This window comes from Lutjanus erythropterus, chromosome 6 (assembly GCF_056507025.1).
Source record: "Lutjanus erythropterus isolate fLutEry1 chromosome 6, fLutEry1.hap2, whole genome shotgun sequence".
Taxonomy (NCBI): domain Eukaryota; kingdom Metazoa; phylum Chordata; class Actinopteri; order Lutjaniformes; family Lutjanidae; genus Lutjanus; species Lutjanus erythropterus.
In genome coordinates, this window is record NC_139322.1 from 8,643,170 (window position 1) to 8,667,093 (window position 23,924).

At 40.6% G+C, this 23,924-nt stretch overlaps 1 protein-coding gene across 1 annotated transcript in view; it reads right to left on the reverse strand.

Moving 5' to 3' along the window:
• Positions 1-1,940: 1,940 nt before the first annotated feature.
• magi3a (membrane associated guanylate kinase, WW and PDZ domain containing 3a) overlaps positions 1,941-23,924 on the reverse strand; it is a 209,515-nt gene continuing 187,531 nt past the window's right edge. The window contains exons 11-21 of the mRNA XM_084720430.1: positions 19,614-19,645; positions 17,324-17,615; positions 15,336-15,430; positions 14,791-14,983; positions 12,294-12,500; positions 11,066-11,251; positions 9,773-9,866; positions 7,986-8,046; positions 7,584-7,721; positions 6,069-6,207; positions 1,941-3,076 (exon numbers count right to left, since the gene is read on the reverse strand). Of these exons, the coding sequence (XP_084576556.1) occupies positions 2,148-3,076; positions 6,069-6,207; positions 7,584-7,721; positions 7,986-8,046; positions 9,773-9,866; positions 11,066-11,251; positions 12,294-12,500; positions 14,791-14,983; positions 15,336-15,430; positions 17,324-17,615; positions 19,614-19,645 (2,366 nt within the window). The 3' untranslated portion in view covers positions 1,941-2,147. The remainder of the gene's footprint in view (positions 3,077-6,068; positions 6,208-7,583; positions 7,722-7,985; positions 8,047-9,772; positions 9,867-11,065; positions 11,252-12,293; positions 12,501-14,790; positions 14,984-15,335; positions 15,431-17,323; positions 17,616-19,613; positions 19,646-23,924) is intronic.

Below are 23,924 nucleotides of genomic sequence, written 5' to 3' on the forward strand. Positions count from 1 at the left end.
CTCAAACCAGAAACATGTAGATGGATAAACAACACCACAGCTGAGAGGAAGAATATGTATTTTTGATTTTGGGGTGAACTGTCCCTTTAAACAAAAAAATGTACATACTATTTTTTTTTCTCACATTAAGGGTCCCACACTAAATTAAACAAAAAAGATTTAAAAAAAAAAAAATAGATTTGGAGGTTAGAATGAATAAACGATATGTTTTTGTGCCTACATTTGTGATGATAAAAAATACAAATCTCTTAAAGTTGAAGGCAGAGGTCTCACTTCTTACAATCAAGCTCTGTTGATTCAACTCATCTAAATCATGTGTCAATATATGCGTAATAATCACTTTGTTAAATAATATATGTTTTTGGATTAAGTATAGTCGATGCTACAGCGATATCTAAAAATACACAGGCCTGTCAGCCAGTCAGCTTGTATACATACACACATAGGCAGAGGACCTAAAAATACAGAGCTGCTAACAGTAGACGACATTATGAATCAGGCTCACGTGACCGTTTACAGACCATGAAATTGTAGAAATAGAATGTATAGATTTCTGTTTTTATAGTGTTTTAGATGGTGGTGCTTGTCTACACATTTTATTTCTCTCATTAAGTCCACATCAAAAGTGAAATGACTCCGAATGGATATGTGTACTAACAGATTTGTTTACATATAATTTCAATAAATTACATTATGCTTTATTATTAACACACATTTAACAAACATTAGAACTATAACCACAAGTATCTGGTCTGCTGATTGATGCATATAAAGCTCCCGGGTGGCGTGTCCACCCTCTGACAAGCTAATGGAATCAAGAGTCTTCGAATACAGTTCATAACCCTCGTCGGGCTCACGAAAATAAAACAGGACAGTGAAGACGCTCTGTCACCCTTTGCAGATGATTTTAGGAGAAACTCATCAGTGACAGCAACAGTGAATCGATCTCGCCAGGAAGAAAAGCCGAGCGATTGCATGAATGTGTCTTAAACCTTCAAAGTGACAAAAAAAAAACACAAAAACAAAACGAAGGATCCTTCATCGAGGCGGGGGAGAGCGGTTCATCTCGTTACCCACAATCAGTCTCACAGTGAGTGCAATATGGAGCAGCTTCTTTAGAACCGGAGTCCACAGATTGGCACAAGTTAGACTTCAGTGTCACATCCAAAAAAAAAAAAACAAAAAAAAAAACCTCAACCTGTTACACACACGTCCACACGTCATCATCATCACAGTACAAATACTCGTGTAGGTACAAGCACGCGTGTCAGATCAGACATCAGCAGCTTGATGCAAACTGACCGAGGCAAACTGGGTGAAAAAGAAATCACTTTAACACTTTATATTAAGGTGCTTGTGATAAACTTTAGTTAACAGGTAATAAAGGTTAGTTGCTAGCAAGCAAAAAAAAGTTAAAATTGTTTGCTAGCTAGCCAAAAAGTTAACAAAACATTACATTGTTTGCTTGCTAGCTAAAAAGTTAACAAAATGTTACCTTGTTTGTTACCGAGCCAAAAAGTTTTTTTTTTTTTTAAATTGTTATCAGTTAAAGGGGGGTCTGATTTTTATTTGTCAAATAAGCTGGTAAAATATATTTCAATAGATCAAATTCTTGGCTATTAAAACCTTCTAACAGGCCAAACCTCCAAGTCATTTTTTTTAATTAAATGCATTTACATTGTTTAATTGTTTAATTTTACAGCATAGTCACAGCCATTTTAATTTTTAAAGTTGCTCAGAGTTCTCTTAATGCTATCAATGCACATTTTTAAACCATAATCCTTAAGGGTTACAGAGTTGACTTGTTATGGTTGAGACGCAAAACAGAAAGCTTTACCAGTACTTGAGCACTTTTAAATTGCTTTAAAACCAGGAAGTGACACAGGGGTCCTTAGGATATAGCTAAACCTTTTTATGCCTGACTAAATCACACTTTTGTAAAAAATTTAATGTTAATAAGCATCTTATAATGGCTTTATTACCTGTTAACTAACACTTATTACGCGCACCTTATTATAAAGTGTTGCCAAAATCATAAGCAATGAGAACTATGTTGCTGGTTACACAGTGATCTAAAAATCCTTCCATTTTGAATGTTCGTCTTTCAGAGGCTCAGCTTTTCTCTTAAGTCCTGCGAGGATATCCGCTTATGTCGTGTCCGCCTGGGACTGGATCTTGGCAGAGCTGGGAACTTTCCACGGACCAGGGGTGATGGGAGCCCTCTTGCTGGTAGTGGTCCCGTTGCAGCTGGGGTCCTGGATGCTACTGCTCGAACCTCTGGGGTCCTTTTTAAGCGTGTCTTCGGTTAGACCTTGGACCCTCTCTCTGCCACTCCTCCGGCTCAAGGTGCCGCTCTCGGCGTCCGATCCCGCCCGCTCCCTGTGCATCTGGGAGTGGGATTTCTGTGCCGCTGCCTCCTGCTCAGCCCTTTTGTTCTTCTTGTGGCGTTCGCTGGTCCCCAAGCCTTTGTCTCCACCCTCCGGCCAGTAGGTCACATCCTCTTCCCTGTACCTCCTATCCTTCGCTTCTCCGTAGGCGACGCTGGGCTGTTGGCCGGCCGGACGCCTGGGGCTGTGCGGCTCCACTGCAGGTTCGTGCTCCCTCTTGGAGTTCTTCCTGGGGCTCGAGGAGCGGTGGTCTCTTTGCCCTTGGGCTTTTCTCTCCTTGCTCATATCCTCCAGGGATCCCCCCTGGCCTCGCTCCGTCTTTCTGGGGCTTGGAGAGCGCTCGGCGTGATCCGCCCAGCCTTCGGCGGCTCTCTTGGGACTGGCAGACTTGGAGTCACTCCTGCTTGGTTTCCTGGACTGGTTGGTGCCGGGGCTGGTGGTACGCTTATGGTTGTGGTGAGGGAGCTGCTGTCCTCTTGATCTGTTGGCCTGCCTGCCGTGCTCCTGCCCAGCGCCCGGGGACCCACCCGCCCCGGAGAACTCTTCAGGGGCAGTTGTTTTGGGTGAAGATGGGGACAGTTCCGAGGTAGAGAGGGAGACAGAGGATGGGGAGGCTGGAGATGACTGCCCGTCAGATGCAGAAAGTCTGGGAAAGCTTGAGGTTGGAATGGTTACTTTGTCCTTTGAACCTGAGAAACAAGCAGTGAAGGGTAAGAAAAAATTCTAGCTGGGCAAAATTCTATGAACTATAAAGCTAAAATATTTCTACATGGGATATTTCACACGTTAAACACAAAACAGGGATAATTAAACATGCAACCGAAGTAAAACATCCTTTGATAAAAAATTGCTCACTTTCTAGTCTACTTGCCAGCAATATGAGCCTGGAGATGTGAAGTGCCCCAAGGTTTTACGTAAAAATGTAAAGTATAGGTTCACAGCATTATGAAACTGCCAGATGCTAACTTGCATATGTTGGGCAATTTGCATGATTAGCATAAATAACATTAATTAGCTTAATAAACTATATGGACAATATTTCAGCAACTGCTTCGCAGATTTGGACAGTATTTGAGTGGTGTTGGAGGTTACTGAGGATACTGAATTAATTTCTAGCTGTTTATACCAGATGTGGCCATATTATAACTGCCAGTGGGCTGATTAAGATTAACTTTCGGTCAATTTAAAAGTTTTAGAAGACACTGAAATGGACACTGGATTGCACAGGTAACTTTTATTAATATGAAAATAACTTAAACTTGGTGAGCCTATAAATTGTATTATAAATAAATCTTTTGCAAGATAGCTAAAAAGTTAACTCAAAGTTGCATTGTTTGCTAGCTAGCTAAAAACAAAAAAAAAGTTTTTAAGTTATAGTGTTTGCTAGCTAAAAAGAAAAAAAAAATTGCTATGTTGTTTGCTAGCCAGTTAAAAAGCTAACAAAACATAGCAAAAACCACTCCAACATTTTCCAAATCAGCCAAGCAGTTGCTGAAATATTGTACTTTACTTTTTCCACCATAAAACTTTGGGGTACTCTGGAACATTTCTGTGTTCACCATAGGGTTCTATTGGCTGACACACTGACTATTCTGTAATAACCCCCTAAATATTTGCTTTGTTTGAGATATATATCAGCTGACAACATAGCCATCTGTGGAAAAGGTGCCGGCTTTCACCCAGCGACTGACGTTTCAATTTCCCCCCAAAGCTGATAAGAACTGCACAGCTGTGATTGAGAGCAGATATATGCAGCAGAAAACCAGAGAGAGAAAAGGAAGAGTGATGAACTTAGTGGCGCTGAAATGAGCTTGTGGATTTCTAGGAGCGACAACTCATAGAAATTCATTCTAATGTGGTCTTTGGATTGAAAGGTCGATGCCAGTGAATGCACACAGATCCTTTTACTACTTGTCACTCACTGATCAATATCTAGTTAAGGACTTTCCCCCAGGTCTCCATCTTCATTCAGGACAAGGTGTGTGTTCAGTGGCATCCCAAGTTTTATAATACCCTTAATAAAAAAAAATAACTTGCGGGGCCCTGAAGCCTCCCAGCGCTCCTGCAGGTCTGTTCGTTCTTCTAGGACTCACTGCTTTGGTTCAGCCCTCCAGGGGAAGAGTAACTCTACTCATGATACACTGAGACTGGGTTGGACCAGCAAAGAATTTAATCTAAGATTGGTTAAAGTAGGTTTTAAATGAGTAAATCCACATCTAAAATTAAGCAGAACTTTAAATTAAATTGTTAAGTCAATATGGACATGATTGCATAACCTAATTAGAATAAACAAACAAATAAAGAGTGCTGTCTGTACCCTAGTATAAAAGACGGGGGACATTTTAGTTGCTCTGTATTCCTTAACAAAACATTATATTGTTAGTAGCTACCTAAAACGTTAAATAAACGTTATATTGTTTGCTAGATACCTAAAAAGTTAGTTAGCCCAGTTAGCCGAGCAGAGAAGCTCAAAATTCTCCCCACGGAAAAAACTTGTTGCCCGAATTATCAACTACAGTTAAAAAGTTAACAAAATGTTGCATTGTTTGCTAGCTAGTGCAAAGGCTGTTTTTTTTAATGTGTTGTTAGCTAGCTTGTTAGAAAGTTTTTCTAGCTAGCTAAAAAGTAAAAAAAAAGAAAGTTATACTGTTTGCTAGCTAACAAAACTTTTTTAAAAGTTATACTGTTTGCTTACTGAATAAAAAGAAAACACAAACAAAAAACATGTTATATTATAGCTAGCTAAAACAGTAGGAAAAACATGTAATATTGTTTGCTAGCTAGCTAAAATGTTTTGTTTTAAGTTGTATTGTTTGCTAGCTGGCTAAAAAGTGAAAACAAATAAACAACACACATTGTTTGTTAGCTAGCTTAAAAAGTTAGTTGCCTAGTTAGTCCACTCATGAGAAGCTCAAATTTCTCCTCCTTTGAGAAAAACTGGTTGGCCAAATTATCAACTGGAGTGAAAGAAAGAAGAGACCTTTCATTAAAATTAATTAGGTTGAGACTGTCCCTTAAAGAAATGTTCAAATTTAAGCTCTCTTAATTTTAAGCTAGTTTATAATTTTGGTGCAATATAACTTAAAGTCAGACTATGATTTAATTGCGTTTTTGAATGAATTCTTGTTGGTGCAACCCAGCTTTACTAAATCACAGACAACTGATCTACATCAGATCGATCATGGGGGTAAAGGAAGGAAGGAAGGGACAGAGAACGACACTTAAATCTGGCAGATGAACCACTTTGAGAGGAGAGGTCAGAGGCACAAAGTAGGAGGAGTACAAGGTTTACCAAGGTTATTAGGGACAGACCAAGAAAAGCAGTGAGGCCTTTAGTGATGCTCTGGTTTCATGTAGAAGCACAGGGTGGAAGAAGAGTTCAGACCTATAGGAGGAAAAGATAAATAGGTAGAAACAGACAGCCGTGCCGGTGCAGAAAACCAGAGCAGATAAAAAAGCACAAGATCAAGATAGAAGTAGTGAGATAGAATGAGAGGAGAGAAAGGTCAAGAAGAGAGAAGCTCGCAACACATGCATGAGAATAAAGAAACTCAGCACCCTGCTATCAAGCATATCCATACAGAAGCTCCTGTACATGTATGGTTAATATGCCGTCGTGTAGATCTATATGCAGTGGGCAACAATGTGTGTGCGTGTGTGCAGCTCTCAGCAGTCACTCACTGTGATCAGGGACTAAACCCTGGCCTGGTCGAAGCAGCAGATGAACTTTACTGCCTCCTGCTTGGATCAGCTCAATCGCTCGAGTGTGTGTGATGCCCTGGGTCGCCTCGCCGTTGATCTCCACGATCTGATCTCCAACCTGTGACGCAGACAGAGTCCATTATTACATGCAACAGGCAGAGGATGGTTCAGAATTTACTTAAAAAAAAAAAGAGTAGGTGCATTTCCTGTTTTTTTTTTTTTTTAGAGGTAAGATGCAAAATATTGGATTTTTGCCAATATCAATATAATATAATTGCTGACACAGATATCGATTTATATTTTTAATATATTTTTCAAAATAAAATACAAGGCTTTTCAAAATATTCACTGGGTAAAAACATTAAAGTACTGCTGTCAGTCTTTTTTTCTCTTTGGCTGGCTGCTGTCGTCGATACCGATATATGAACATGTTTTTTTCTTGTCCATGTCAGAAAACATCAAGTCTCTCCTGAAGTGAATTTACAGATTATTCTGCCGATTCGTATCATGGTGGCACACGCAAACAATGGTTTTTCAAAATAAAATACAATGTTAAAAAAATGAAATACAGAAAACTACTGCTGTCAGGTTTTTTTTTTTCTTCTTGACAGATTCTTCATAATGATCGAGATGATGGCTCTTAAGATGGACAGTTTGTTTTGTTGAAAGAATGTGAATGAATGAATGATGATAACGTGGATGTGTGTCTTTGTAGCAGAAAGAAAGTAGTTCCTTCATGAAACTGCTCACAACAAGGTGTGTGGATTATCTTGAGTAACTGAACTGTATTTTTTTTTTGGTGCTTTGAGCACCACAAGCCGAGTATCATCTAGTCCAATTATTTTGGAGAGAAGACTGACATCTCTATGGCAGATATGTCAGAAACTTTGCTACTAAGTCCAAAAAAATCTAGATGGATAAATAGCACTACAGGCCAGGGGAAAATATGCAACTGGCCATTTAAGGTATCAAAAAACATACTCCTTTTTGGACTCAAAAGTCAGTCAAGTCTGAGAACACAGACATAACACACATAGTTTTAATTTCTGACTGACTTAAACTACCCAAGTAAATCATTATCTGATGTCCATCGTGGATAAACGTCCATAAATCTGCTTAAAAATCATAGCAAAAGATGCTATTTTTAACTCCAAAACTGGCCTGAGAATTGACACATTTTTAAGTTTTCTTCAGTGTTAGTTGTTTGTAAGTCCATAAGTACAAGTCAAACAGCAACTGCCAATAGCTAATTCTGCATACTTTTAATGGTGGCACTTTGCAACATTACACCTTTAAATCCTCCAGAGCCCACAAGTTATGGGAACCGTAGCTCCAAAACTTAGAGCATGATTGTCCCCCAAAGAGAAATAAGACAGAGAATATTAATAGGAGTGACAAATAACAATAATTACAATAATTTTAACTTTACAAAGTACAAAGTAGCATGAGCCAGCTTATTCTGAGGATATGCACAGATGAGATGCAAACACTCACGTGTATCCTGCCGTCTTTCAGAGCAGGTCCGTCCTCAGCCAGCCTCAGGATGAACAGGCCCATGTTGTACTCTTTCCCTCCTCTCAGACTGAAGCCGAAGCCCCGCTGGCTGCGCTCCAGCTCCACCACGAAACAGCCCTGCAGTTCACAGACAAGAACGTGAGCCTTTGAGACCAGAGTGCCTCTTCTTAAGAGACATGCAATAAAGGTTCCAGGCTGTAGTCAAACCTGGATAATCACTGTTACATTTGCTTATATGTATTTTAGTCCAGCGGCCTAAGAGGACAGCCCTCAGGTTAAGACTTTTATTGACATCAATTGGCACCAGAGCAGAATGAGTAAATTGCAAACATCGTATAATGCAAATTGAGAAACACTAAATAATTTTGGTGATGGTCTTACCTGCTTAGGGCCTGACATGATGAGTGTTCCCATCTCTTTTGGTGTGAGTGTGTCACCGTTCCTGCCCCAGAAAAGACCACATACACATTATAATGTGACCGACTTACTGTAGATATGATATATATTTAGTACTGTTTTATATTATAACCATATGACACATTTTTCCCCTCCTTCCCAAATGCAAGCGCTCTGTTTTCCCTCCTCCTCTTTGTCAGTAAACTAAACATCTTTGGCCTGTGGGCCAAACAATACATCCGAGGATCCCGGGATCTGGGAAACACTGACCAACATTCTCTGACATTTTATGAACCATACAACCAATCAATTAATCAAGAAAATAATCGCCAGATCAGTTGACAATGAAAACAGCTGTTAGCTGGAGCTCCACATACATTTGTACACCAGACATTAGCAGGTCATTTTCATCAAAACATTTTACGCATTTGGAATGAATAAATGTTTTTAGCTGTTCTTCGAGACCTGCATGTGTGCCAACTGTGTCTTCAGGTCAAAAAGAATCAGAAAAAAAGTCTTGGTGATGCTGTAACTAAAGTTTTTACTATGAAAAAAATATGTCTTTACCATAAAACACCTGCTTTTAGAATGGAGTTTGGTTCGACAATACTAAAAAACGGTAAGATAAAGTCAAAGGCACAAAAAGGGGATTGATTTGCAGCTTTAATAGTGCAAACAGACGGACGTTTTGACATCGAAAAGGACCCCCATTTTATACCTTTTAACTGGCAAAGAACTCAGACTTTGTATTCACCGCTGGTCAAATTAGAGTGGGTGTTTTTCTCCAAAAAAGGGTGAGAGTATGATGCAGCAAATGAAATGAACAAGTGCAAACGTGTGCACTCAGTGTCAGAGTTTATTCACCAGCCTGTATGTGTCATGTCAGCAGTAATGTCTGTATATGAGCTGTGTGATGCTCTTCGTTGTGAAGAGAGTAGAGAATAAGTCTAATATTCCTCCTCTGCTGCTGTGTCCGGTCTGATCCACACTCTGCCACGCCTTCATTACAGCAGCGTGAGCCTCTTTCTGTTGGCTTCATTATACGACGCACAGAGACCAATGCAAATCCTTCAAAGAGCCAAGTTGCTTGTACAGTTCAGCGGCAGATAACGGGGGCATACTTTAATGCTCCGCAGAGCTCATTACAATGCCTTTGTGGGGAACTTAGCCACGCTGACACACTATCTAAAGAGTGTAGGCCTTCTTAGCAGCTCTGGCATGGAGAGGAGTTTACACACTTCACGCAGCCAAGCCGACGGCCTCGGCTCATATCTAGCCGGGGCTGACCCGCGGCATGTGCTGGAGATTAGACGGAGAGGAGGGAGGCTGCTGCCGAGGAACGGACGGAGGGCTAAATGAGGAGAAGGGGAGCGCATGCTGATAGGCAGAAAAACAGAGCGGGCTGAGGGCGAGAAATGATGGCGGAGAATTGCTGCTGCAGCAATGGATTAAAAAGTCTGACACAGGTAATCTTGTTTAAAAAGACAGATCAAAGAGCAAGCGAGGCTCCTTATTAATCTGTCTCTTTTTCTTCTTCTTTGCTTCGCCGTCCAAACAGTGACCACGGGGGGATTTTCTGTCTCTCTGGATAACAAGGAGAGAGCGGGCCACAGGAGATGGTAATGGGCCACATTGTAGCTCAAACCAGAGCCTGCTTTGAGAGGATTGGGGCTAATTTGTGGTTCATCTGGCAGAACCTGCATTAGACTGTCTCCAGCGAACACTCGGAAGCCTGAACACTTCTGCTTGTATGTGTGTGTGTATCTGTGTACCTGTCTGCATAGCTGGGAGGCTGCTGGCCCATCGCTCTGTGTTGTGCTGAGGGGCTCTGCTTGGCTGAATTTGTTCCAGATGGAGGAGCGCTGTCTGTAAAAACACAATTCATACAACACACACATTCAGTACAGATCTGGGATGCCATGGAACGATATCGATGCTCCTTTTGACTAATTTTATGTAAATAATAATCAGAATAATGTTCTTTGGAGGGATCCTCAGAAGAGTCTGAGTCTGAGTCATGAAGATATTATAAATCACAGAATTATTCGTATCTGTGTTCTTATAATGATAAAGCACATTCTTTTCATAAGTGCCAGTTTAAAGGCAAGGGCATGAGACTGCAGGGCCGTGTGCAAACAGAAATCATACACAGAAAAGTTGTGAGAGAAATCAAGAATTCCCAAACAAAAATCTACAGATGGCGGAGCAGCGTCAGTGGTTTTATCTCCTCGGCCATCTCAAAATCAGAAGCTGAGCGGTAAAAAATTTGTCTAAAAGCCGCAGCTGTAAAGTGTTCTCTTCTTCAACATGTGAATTTAAAATGTAAACACTTGCTTTTGCAGCTTTTTACAGACCAAACATAGCATTATTAAAACCCTCTGAGACGTGCACCCAGGTCACATTCAACTGCCTCATGCCTGACCTCAGATCAGTCCTGGTCAAGTACAGAAATTAATACACATCAAAAAAGTGTTCCTAGATTCTGTTCTTACCTATCACCTGTCCAAACAACAGCAAGACAAAGTTAAGCTAATATTAAGATAAAAATAAAACATAAAGCAAAAGATGCAAAATCATTAAAGATAGAAGATGACAGAAATAAAAAGAAGGAAAGAATAAAAAGACAAGATCACATAAAAATATAGGTTTAAGAAATGTTTTAAAAGATGTCACTGATTCTGCGAGCCTTATCTCCTCAGGCAGGTCGCTCCAAAGATGAGGAGCCCTGATGGAAAAAGCACGGTCACCTTTAGATTTAAGCCTCAACTTTGGAACAGCCAGGAGCGCCCCACCTGAAGATCTAAGGCTGCAAACCGACTCATATGGGGGTCAACATTCCCCCGATGTAGCTTGGAGCCAAACCCAGCCAGGAGTTTAAAATTTATCGGTAAAATCTTAAAATCAATTCTAAAGTAAATGGAGAGATGGCAGGATTGGGGTGATGTGATATCGCCTGTTGAAACCAGTAAGACGCTGCCGGGTTTAGAGAAGATGAACTTGTTAATGACTTCTTCCAGGTCAGTGTGCGATGTTTAAAGTGCATCAACTCCTCTGTACCAGCTTACCATCTTCAGGCACGACAGTGAGGGTGACAGAGTTGCCGGCGTCCTTGATGAGCTGGACGATGTCGTTGTGCGACAGCTCCATGATGGAGCGGCCGTTGACAGCAGAGATCCGGTCTCCCACCTTCATCTGACCTATACGGTCCGTGGGGCTGCCCTCGATAATACGGCCGATCTTGTGAGGTATAACTGAAACGGGGAAACACAGAGACGTGACAAAGATTCAATAAACACAACATCAAGATATCACTTTCAAATAACAAAGTGTGATGATGCAGAATGACTTAAGGTTAGTTGCTTTGTAAGCAGAGCTACTGTTACTGTTCCAGGAAACCTGATCAATATATGACTCCTGATGTAAAAACATGTACAGGATATTATGTCATGTATTGTATATATATTTACAAATCTAATTCAGTGCATTATGTCCTTAAATGCGGAAAAAAAGGATAAAATGTAAACAGCATGTCTAAGAGTCAATAACTGCACCAGCACAACAGTGCTTTGAGTTAAATGCTAACATCAGCATGCTAACATGCTCGAAATGACAGTGTTTACATACTGATGCTTAGCAGGTATAATGTTTAACATGTCCCCCACCTTAGTCTAGTGTGTTAGCATGCTAGCATTTGCTAATTAGCGTTTAGTCAAAATATAGCTGAGTCAGATGCAAATGTCATCAGTTTTAATCTTGCTGTTATTTGGTCATAAACCAAAGACAAACAAACATTTTGAAAGGATGAAATGACACTATGGAAAAAGATGAGGGATGACCAGTTTTGTCGTGATTCATCCTGAGAGGAGCATGAATGCCAAATTTCATGCAGCACATCCAACAGTTGTTCAGACATTTCACTCTAAACCACATAAATTTCATGTGATACTTAAACACACTCAGGGTCAGATTGCTTTGAAATGTAGTCAGTTATTAAATACAGATTACACTGTAATCTTTATAATTTGCATCGTAAACCACTGGATTACAAAAAATGTAATCTGATCTGAATCATTACGGATTATTTCCCTTATTATAGACATGTAATCAAGTGATCCTAAACATTTTAAAATGTAATTTGGTCTGATTGTAGTTACCTATTTTTTGTAATTCAATTATGTAATCCCGATCACTTGCAATCCTTCACAGCTGCTACCCAACCCTGACCACTTTGACAAGCTGGTGGCACAATATGAAAAAACGGGGGCCTCAGCTGTACAGCCCTTGTACTCCTACCTCCAGGTGGGGGCTTGTTCTTTGACGTGAGGATGACAAATCCAAAGCCTTCGTTGTCTTTGCGCTGCAGAGTGACGTCAAAGCACTCGGGCCGAGAGGACTGAACGGGCTGGACGGCGTTGGGAAACTCGCCACGAGACATCTTGGGAGAGCTGTTGACGAGGGCAGACGCTACCTGCTGAGTGTTCTCGTCCTCCCCATCACCATCTGACACAAGACACAGAAACATGAGGGGACGCTTACAGCTCTTCTCAAAACGATATCAAACTGGTGTATTTGTCGTTTTTGGAAGAACAGTTTCGGCTCAGATGGTAAAGGACGTTACAATTCATCACTTTCACCAACATAAGTGTTTATTTTGAGGCGGGGTCACTCACATTTAGCTGACATACATTTTAATTCATGAATAATTATTCATTAAAATGTTCCCAGTTTGTCGTTCTTGTGATCCTTTGATAAATAATCCAAAACACAGCAGCTTTACAGAAGACAGCATTTTTGCTGGGTTTCTTGCAGATGCAAAAGAAAAGCCTGTCAGGTCTACACTTGAGATGAAAGCCCTTTTACAATCTGTTATTCATACGACAGGCTGATCTACCTCAATCTCTCTTCATTGTGCGTTTGTTTTGCTGAGTCCCTGTTTTGTCAGCCGGCATCTGGGAATCTCTTTCTAAACCCGTGCTTTGAAAGCGTAAACCCTTACATGATTGACGCTTAATTTCTGCAATGTGATCAAAAGCCGTTGTTGCAATACATCAAATCCAAAGTAATTTCAAAAAGTGCTTGTACTATTCATGGAGTGGTTATTTGTGAAGGTAAACAAGCATGAATGCAGCAGGGGTTTGTGCTGTTGAAAAAAGAAAACTCAGCATGTTTTTTTTTTCCCTCCATCCTTTGAGATGTAAATCGACTCCACCAGCTGATCTAATCTCCACTGCCCCTCACACACACAACTCCGATCAGCCTCGACAGACACAAAGAAAAACATCTTCAACTGTTAATTGTGAGACATGCGTGCTGCTTTTTGTTTTTTCCCCTTTTGGTGAGTGAAATTATTCACTTTTCTGTGATTAAAGTAAACTCAACAAAATATATGCTGTGCAGACATTTTAAAATATGTGTTATTGAGCACCTCTCCTTTGGCAAGATAATCCAACAGGTGTTATTTTTGTTGTTGTTGTTTATAGAGAGATGCTGATTGAACAGCATGATTATGACACAGGTGTGCCTTGGACTGGTCACAGCAGGCCTGTTTCGTGAAGAACTGCGCCTGTTGCAGCAGGAGGTGGTGACAAAAAGCTGCAGTTAAGTCGGACAGTTTCCAGCAGGCTTCAGAGAATTTCCAGGAAGTGACAGAAATATTTACATCCTGTTAAATCATCTGTACCTGCAGACCATGTTTACAAAGTTATGGCTGAAGAAAGAAAACATGCGTTCTGATCAGCGATGACGTTGAAGGAGAGAATTCCTCTGACCTTTGTTCTTTTATGTCTGCCTTGTTAAGCACTTTGTAAAAGCTCATTTTGATAAGTCCTATATAAATAACCTGTAATAACCTAATATATCCAGCCTCATATCTTACAATTAGATTTTTCTACAACACGTTGTGTTTGTCGGAGCCTGTCAGCTCATCGATCAGGTCACAGCCAGGCGTTTGCAGCTGGTGGAGAGCGACTGCTGCGCCTGACTCTAAAAACTACGGCTGCCTTGATCTTGTGAGGTTCAGTTCCAGTTTACTTTATTAGCGCCCACAGGTAGATTTGATTTGCAGGAAAAGAAAGGCATGACCTGCCCTACTCTGCCTCTGATTGGCTTACTCAAATATTCTTACCCTAACCAATCGTTCATTATGCCTGAACCTAACCAACTCAATCAAAGAAGGCAATTAGTACGAGCCAATCAGAGTCAGAGTAGGGCGGGTCAAGTATTTGTCCTGCTGAGTAAAAAATCCATATCTGTTGCATTATGTGAAACAGCTGTAGTTCAGTTCATTGCACATTTTAGAGTGTCTTTTTATTGTGACTTGAATCCTGCTGTTTAATCAGAATCTCTATATGCCACATCTGTCAGGTGGATGGATTATCTTGGCAAAGGAGAAGTGCTCACTTGTAAACAAACCTTTTGTGTGCACAGAAGAAGTCTTATATTTTTTTACTTCAGCTCATGAAAATGGGAGAAAAACAACAGTGTAATTTAAGTATATTTTTGTTGAGCATAAATACAGAATCCTCTTTCAAAACTTTATTCTTCCTTTTCAGTGAGACATCTCCACAGAATAACACCCTAAAAAGTCAATTTTGGTCGAACTTCATTTATTCAGATTTATCCGCGAGGAAGTCATCCAGAACAAATTTAAAGGATTAGAGAAAAAAATCCCAGATCAAAGCTTCTGCTCAGAGGTCCTCCTCCAGCATACTGATCGAAACAAGAAACCCAGCTTAAAAGCTTCGAGTGCTCTCAGAGAAATGCAGAGCTGATTATTCAAATGCGGACCCACCTGAGTGTGCCAGCTTCCTGCGGACCGTGAGCATGACTTGGCCGTTGCGGGCAGCGTTGGTCATCAGCTCCAGCACTTGTTTGTGGGATTTGCCCTTGACTGGCACGCCGTCTATACAGAGCAGCTCATCCCCGGCCCGCAGGCGCCCGTCCTTCTCAGCCGCGCCGAGTGGCACGATGGCACCGATGTACACCTGTGGAAAGCAGGAGGATATGAGACAAACGGCTTGACACGGCAATCTGAGCCGCAGTGAGAAGGAGGATTGACTGGCATCATGGTAAATAATCAGTGGAAATCCTCTTAGTTGCTTTGAGCAGTTGATACCTTGTCTCCTAAGTGCAAAATAAAGGTTTGCTGTCCTTTTTTTGGACACCATTTCCCCATTGTCCTGCAGCAATAGTAGAAGTTCAGGCTATTTAAGTGACTGAGTGCAGCTCAAATATTGATTTTCTTGGTGTCTGACTGACGTTCTCGAGAATCAGAGGGTTTGGGATTCCAGCAGCATCTCAAGTCAAATGGCTGGATTGTGCCGGGCTGCTACCTACCGGCTGATCCGGCCCCTCTCCTCCCAGCACTCTGAAGCCAAAGCCTGACTCCTGGTTCCTTTTGATGTACACGTCCAGGTCCTTGGTATTAGGAGCTGCAGAGACAAGAGGAGAGGATTCTTTACTCCAAACAACCATTTAAGACAAAACACCTTAATTATGCTGTTGGTGTGTTTTTTATGTATTGTTGAGCATGTGGGTTTGTGTGATGTAGTGGTTCTAAGCCTGCAGTCAAGGCCAGAAATTTCTGAAACTAGTTCATCAGTTTAAGAAATATATTAGTCAAACTGACTATTATTTTATAATACTACACCTTTTGCTTTCCTGTGTCAGAAAAAATCATATAAAATAGGGCTGATACACTTTCAGTCAGTGTTTAAGTTTCATTTCAGCAGAATCAGTGCTCTACTGCATTTTAAATTTGTAAATGAAATACTTTTTGAAGTAGACTTTAGCTGAATAAAAGGTTGATTAATAGAGCCCCCCTGAAAACTGCACACAGCACAGTGTGAACATTTAAATGAACATTTTAATATATTAAATTGAACTCGAGAACTGTCCTGGACCCTGGACTTGACAGCATATAAAAGTAATAAATAAAATGTACAATAGAATGAATAAAAATGTACTTTTTGAAGCAAAGTGGTACATTGGGCTGTTCCTGTTTATCAAGAAATGAACAATAAATTAAATATAAAATACAAATGTATATGCTGCCCTCATACCCTTTGAGGTTGCGGTTGCTGGTCGGCGTGGAGTGTTGAAGGCAGAGTAATAGACTCAGTTAGCAGTGTGAAACCAGCAGCTATCAGATCGGAGGAAATTTAGCCTTAAAGTCTGAGCACACAAGTCATTTTATGTTCAGCATGTGAAGTAAAATGGATCAGTTTGTTAAGATAATATTATCAAGATCGTGATACTAATTTCCATTAGCAAGTCAATGGGAATTCCCATTATGTGTTATCATCAAGCTAAGTGACCAAGCGTTCGCCTCCAAGAACAACTGCTGCTCAGGAATACGCTCGCTTGACAGGAAAATCTTTTTGAACAATTTCAGTGCTCCCTGTCAAAATTGATTTGTTACTTGGTCTTCATAATTTCATCATTCGTCTGTTGCTCTCACCTTACAGCACGCCCTGATTACATCCCATCTCGACTATTGCAATTCCATCCTCTCTGCTCTCCCACACAAATCCCTTCATGAACTTCAACTGGTGCAGAATTCAGCTGCCTGTTTGATCACCAGAACTCCCTCCACAGAGCACATCACTCCTGCTCTTCGGCGGCTTCCCTTGCTCCCTGTTAAAATTTTGTATTGACTTCAAGATTCTGCTTCTCACCTCTGAGGCCTTTCATAACCTGGCCCTGTTATATCTCTCAAAACTCCTTCATATTCACAATCCTTACCGTACTCTTCTGCTGTTCGACTCAGCACACCATCTGCCTGCTTGACTACCACGGGGTCTAGAGCCTTCAGCTGTTCTGCCCCCCCGTCTTTGGAGCTCTCTCAAGATATTTGCAATATATAAATTCCCTCTTCACCTTCAAATCCCATCCTAAAACACACCTTTTAATACTGGGATATTCAGCCTGTGAGTGTCTGATACAGATTGTATACAAAGTCACTGCATTAGCTTTTTACTGTGCATTTCTTCTTTGTTGCTTATATGTTGCCTTGACTCTTGACAAACTGTGACTCTCAGGTGTCCTTGAGTGCTTTCAGAGGTGCCCAGAAATAAAATGCATTATTATAAATTCACAAATAACATAACAGGCAATTTTTGAACATCATTTTAGATGTTGGCAATCATTTGACAATAAATAGCTGCAAGCCTCATCACATGATCTCGCTGGCCTTTTGTTCTCAATGAGGGCTGCAATTAAACATTATTTTTGTTATTGATTAATCTGTTGATTATTTCCTCAATAAATTTAGTTGCATGGTGCATAAAGTGTCATAACAGTGCGTAAACATCGTGCACACTTACGCTTGCTGTCTAACATGGCCTTGGACTTGAGGTAGAGCTCAGACGCGTCCGGTTTGGGCGAGGACGAGCGCAGGGTGTTGGCAGCGAAAGGGAGCGGGTTGGGGGGCAACTCGCAGGGCTGACCGAGGGTCTCTGTGCTGCTGATCATCTCCTGTCGCTGCGGCTGTGCGACGGGCTGGGAGCACGGATGGGGCAGCTGCTGGGGTACCGGGTGAGGCATCTGCTGGGGTACGGGGTGGGGCGCCTGCTGAGGTGCAGGCTGGGATATGGCTTGGGACATGGGAGCTGTGCACTGCAACACAGAGAGAAGAGTGGCGATGAACAGAAATGTACACACCGACTTTGGGCTGACGATTATCAAACTGGAAGTCTGTAAGTAAGTAAAAATCACTTTGTGGGTTTTTATAGCTACTACAAAGAGTTTTTAAGCGGTTATGAAACAGTCTGAATTTATCACTGCCTCTATATGAGTTAACAAGACCATCATGAGAAGATCAGCTATTTCTGTACAGTTATTCTTCATGCCTGCCAACGGGTCTCAGTGAAATCAGATGAAATGAGCCTCTGTTTACATTTTCCTTGGCAGAGTTAAAGAGACTAGTACTTCAACCAGTAAAAAAAAAAAAGCTGGAGATTTTTATTTGGGTACTTTTTTTTGTCCACAGGGGCCTGAAAACAAAAATCAACAAATATGAAAGTTCCTTGCAATAACTTTAATAATACTGTGAATGTATTTGCATCCCTAAATAATATACACTATTTAAAAGTACATACGAGGATACATGCTATTTTGATTTTATGCCAATGATTTATGTCTAAGGTAAAAATATAGCTTGGGCAGGAAAACTAAGTTAAAGGGACAGTTCTGTTTTTTTGTAAATGGAGAAGCAGCAGGAGTCCTCGTCTGTCTGTATTAGTTTAAGTGTATGCTAAATGTAGAATATTTTCACAGCTTTACCAAAAACATAATTTCACCTTGTAGGACAAGGAAGTTGCTGGATTATTGCTGCCTTAATCTGTTGATGTGTTTGTGTTATTGTGTGACTTTGGTGTTTTAAAAGTACAGTTCAGATTAAGCAAAGTCACAGAATAAAACAAACAAACTAACTGACTGAGGCAGAGGTAGACCAGCAGCTCCCGAGTTCCGGGAGGTAAAATTACTGATTTTGTCAATGGAGTCTGGTGGTGACGTGATAAGTGGTTTATATGACCACAGTTTCAGATCAGAAAAGGCTGTCTGACAGCAAGCTAAGGCAATGAAAATATTCTAAATATAGTTTGCATTTAAATTGATATTTTAGCAACCGAACTCCAGAGGCGAAATCAGTAATTTTACCTTGCAGAATGCAGGAGTTGCTGGTCAAGTGCTGCCTTGATTGATAGTTTGTTTATGTTATTGTGTGACTTTTGTGAATCCAAACTAACTTGTTACAACATCTAAGTCACACAATAACACAAACAAACTAACAGTTTGAGGCTGTGGTAGACCAGAAACTCTCACGTCTTGTAAGGCAAAATTACTGATTTTGCCTATGGAGTTTGGTGCCTTTGGAGAGAGAGATTTTTGGCTTATATAACACCCCTCTGAAAAGGCTGTCCAATGGTAAAGTAAAGCATTGAAAATATTCTAAATATAACATACACTTGATAATGACATATTTTTGAGGCTAAAATACATTTTGCTGTTGATCCTGTCCACAGCAATACAATTCTTAGCTTCTGAGAGAAAACACAGACTATGAATAAGTACCTTGTACAATCCCACTTCAAAAAATCAGAACTATCCCTTTAAGGTGAGTTTACCCTCCAGAGTGGCAATCTGTAACTCTTGCACTAGTCTTCATTTTCATAAACAGTGCAACCACCCAATGCAAATCTGTGTTGAACCAATAAAACAGTATGAGTAAGCCTGTTGCTGCCTCAGCTCCTCTCTATTTTAGGAGTGCAGCATGGAGGAGCAGCACAGGAACAAGCTGTTGAACATGGCATATCATCTTAAACACCCATACGCAGAGGGATGTTAAGTTGCTGTTTGCCAGGAGCCAGCATATTTACCCACATGCAGTTCCAGAAATAACAGCCTGGCTAATGTGGGCTCACTGAATAATGTAGCCAACAACAGCTTCCACAGACACACACACACACACACACACACACACATACACACAGTGAGTGGTGCTTGCGGGTAACCGCGACAAAGTTAAAACCTTCTCTGTTTAATAATTCAGCAGCAGTTTTATCATCAGTGTACAGTTTGTTTCGTTCTACGAGAAATGCACAAAAAACTTACTGGTTTTAGTGATTTCACCGGCGAGGTCTGACCTGTAAACAGAGAGGTAGAAGTCAGAATCAGAATCATAAATACTTTATTGATCCCTGAGGGGAAACTGGTCATGTTACGGATACTCCCATTCAATAATAGAAAACGTAGAAGCATAGAAAAAATCTAAGAAAATAAAAAGTATGTAAAAATATGTACACTCTAACACAGTATATACCAACAAAAATACACTCAACAAATATACAAACACGCAGACTTCCTCTGTGCACACAAAAGGTTTATTTCTCTCGAATTTTGTTCACGAATATGTCAAAATCTGTGTTAGCGAACACTTGTGCTTTGCTAAGTTTATTCATGATAATTGCTCAGGTGTTCCTTGGTCTGGTCACAATAAAAGCTCACTCTAAAAAGTGCAGTTTTACCTTGTAACGCAACATTTATCAGACACTGAACTACGGCTGCTTCACACAAGACTACACACGCCAACTTTCTCTCCCAGGAGGGCAAAGTCATCACCCACCCTTGTCTTCCTCGCATTGACTCACCCTGATATTCTTATCCCACCCCTAACCGATCACTCATCACGCCTAAATCTAACCAAACGAAGGCGGTGAGTACTAGCCAGTGTTGGCGAAGGAGAAGTTCTCACTAACACAGATTTTAACACCTTAGTGAGCAAAATTTAGGAGCGACGTGTGTGCACAGAGATCTTTCACTTCAACTTGTGAAAAATGGGAACAAAGACAAAAGCATTTTTATTTTTGTTGTGTGTACACACTCAGATAACAAGTATGTAAAAATATGTGCCTTATTCTACAATGTATAACAGAAATATGTATATAAAAAGCAGATTATAGAAAGAAAACAGAAAAATAAGCAGTAATAACAAAAGAAATACAGCTGAATAACCACTGTGAAAGTGATGAACCGCTTATATGAATCAATAAGCTTGGGACAGAATCATTCCTGTACAAATGCAGTTTAAATATTTCGCTTCTAGTAATCAAGTAGTGCACTGACAGTGTCCATTTTGAGTCTTTTCACATATGGAAAACAATTCTAAAACTACAGTATTTATATTTTTCATCTAACCATCTTGTTTACAGCTTGCTGAGTTAGGCTCGTGGGTGCACATTGAAATCATGACCGGACATAGAAAGTAATTTTCCCTCTCCTCGACGCTTAAGACAAACTCCCAAAACCGTGCTGACCTGTACCTGGTTTTCCTCTGGTTACCATGTTGTGGTCTACTCAGGCAACAAGAAACAGTGCTGGTGATGGAGACAGAAAAGTCACATAATTCCCCCTTGATGAGAGAAAAATAGTGAAGCTGTCTGTTTAATTATTTACATTATATTTATGTAATAATCTGCATAACAATCACCATCTCATAGTGATCAATTTGACCCAGCCAGATGTGATCACTAGCAGAGAGGTTTCCACTGTACAAGAATTGTTTCATGCTGCAACATATTACAGTCTAAGTAACAATGCTGTATGTTTTGCACAGATCATTGTCAAATCAGTAGTGCACAGTTGATCGATATTTTGAGGTTATAACTCCTGACAGGAGTGAAATAAGTCCAGGGGGATATTAATTCCAAACTCAATTCACTAAGTAAACAACAGCAAACTTTTATTCCAACACATGGCTTAAAGGTTTAAAGGATGAGTTGTACTTTCTATCTTTCTTCACTGCACTGACCTGTTGGCCTTCAGCTTCACAATCCACCCTCTCCCACATCTTATCAGGACACACTCCGCATAAACTCAGTGCATTTATTGCCCTAGAGGTTTTCATACCTCTCCCTGCTTCACTCTCTGTCACAGTGCGATTCGACCAGTAGGGGGCAGCGCACACCAGTCGCAAAAACAGGTTCACACGTCACTACGGGGATGGGAGACACAGAGGTGACCCTAAGCCATGGGAAACATGCACTTCTGTGGGTTTAACCTGCCAGCTGTTTAGTGGAGCAGACAAACCGGAGCACTGTAAATACTCTGCAGCCTTTCATAACCAGTTTGTGAATGAATTTAACAGAATTAAATACATTTAGCAAGGTTAACTAGTGTAGGTTTGGGAGAAATTGCTTTGTAACAGGTTTGATTAATTCCTTTTCCAATATTAGCAACACAAAAGCAAGCAAGTTTATTTATATAGCACCTCTCACAGACACCAGTCGCAAAGTGCTTCACAGTCACAATGAAATAAAATAAAATGGAATCAAATAAATAAAACCAACGTATCATCAATCAAAGTACGCTACGGTAACCAAATGCCGGCTTGAACAGGAAGGTTTTTAGCTGCTTTCCAGTCCAGAGTCGACAGATCTTATTGGGAAACTGGTCCAAAGTGCAGGGCGCTGCCAGTTAGACAGAGCGATCTCCCCGGGTCTTGAAACATGTCTGAGGAACACTTAGAAAACCCAAAACTGAGGACCCAAGAGCTCAGCTTGTAGTGCGGAGGTGCAAAGGGCCAATAATGTACTGAGGAACCTGAGCATGAAGGCCTCTGTAAGTGAGCACCAAGATTTTAAAATAGATTGTAAAATTAACAGTGCAAAGAGGTTAAAATAGAGGTGATAAGTGACCATCTATTGGATTATGTTAAGAGCCTAGCAGCAGCATTTTGGACAGTTTGTAGGCGGTGTAATGAAGATTTATTAACACTGAAAAGAGAACAGAGACCTGCAGTAGTCTAAGCATGATGAGATGAATGCATGTATTAGCATCTCAATTTCATTTCTTGATACAACTAAGTTTTACGGGTCAGGCATAAGAAAAAAAATGAGAAGAGGATGACTTTTTCTCACTTTGCATTTTGAGAATAAAGTTGAAATGTCGAGAAGACAGTCAGAAGGATAAGACTAAAGTTGAACTAAATCAGAAGAGGAATATTTTTTTTTTAATTTTGCATTTTGAGAATTAAGTCGAAATGTCAAGGATAAACTTGAAATTCAAAGATTAAAGTTTAACTTTTGAGAATCTATCAAACTACTGACATTAGTACATATGACTGCCTGTACAAAATCCTTGTGTAGATTAACTGGTGAAGTTGGACATCAGAATTGGTTTTAGTAATGAGGAAATTCTCTTTTTGCGTGTAAACACAGGTGAGCACAGCGTTTGAGACGCAGGCATTACTGAAACAAAAGCCCAAAGCTTGTTACAGTAAGGCCTACATCTCAAAAACTGCACCCACCTGAACGCCACACCTTCAGGATCAAACAACTTGATCAGTTGTTTTACTGCATCTTGTGATACAACATATCCTCTCTGAATTGCACGCAGGTGTAGCCATTAATATCCTTGCATTTGTGCATTAGCAGCGTTTTTCAGTTTGCACAAATGCGTCCACCTCTTTCAAGCTTGTGTGATTTCTCCTTTTGAACAGACGCAGTTTTTCGGCAGTCTCTTCAAAGTCCTAATACAGATTACCACACTGTGTTTATGAACTGAAAGAGAAAGAGTTTCCTTGTTACAACTGATTCTGAAGTACGACTTTTGGCATTTTGTAGAGGCAGTTAAATGAGTCAACATTAGTAGTTTGATATATTCTCAAAAGTTTGACTTTGTCTCGAAATTTGAAGTTTATTCTCAATATTTCAACTTCATATTTTCAAAACGCTCCAGTAATTTAGTTCAAATTTATTCTCAGCATTTCAACTTTATCTGGTCTGGCTTAGTTCCTTAGATGAAAGACGCATGACTGAAAATTATACCGAGATCAAATAGACTAGATTAACAGGATGACAACAAGGTCATACTGAGGTTCTGCCTGATTGTTGGTTGAGTGTTATCAGGGTTTATCAGGGTTTTTTTTTTGATACAGACAAAAAACACAGCCGGATGTCATCAGCATATAAATGAGAAGAGATGTCACTGAAATTCCTAATTATCTGGCTAAGTAGGGTTCAGTATCGTCTGCGGCTTTTCCGATACCAGTGCCTGAACGACACTTTACGACACCCTACTGGCAATGTGTAAATGGAAAATGAAATGGGCCCTAAAACGGATCCCTGGGGGACGCCACATGGCAAACCTGCAGAGTCGAGTGACTGTATCTCCCTGGTTCATATCTCACTGAGTACAGTGTGTGTATTCCAAGGGGGAAGGGTGGAATATGTCTCATTTCCAGATTTAAATCCACAACAGGGTTCGGGGCCAAATAATTTCCTGTTTCATTTCTCTGTTGCTGCTGTCATCGGAAAGGAGTTGTAGCCCCCGGCTGGGAGTAAAGCCTAACCTAATCCTGGTCTCTGGGTGACCTGAGGGATGCCCTGCGGCGCTGCTCCTTTTAGTCCTGGAAAGCTGTGATCT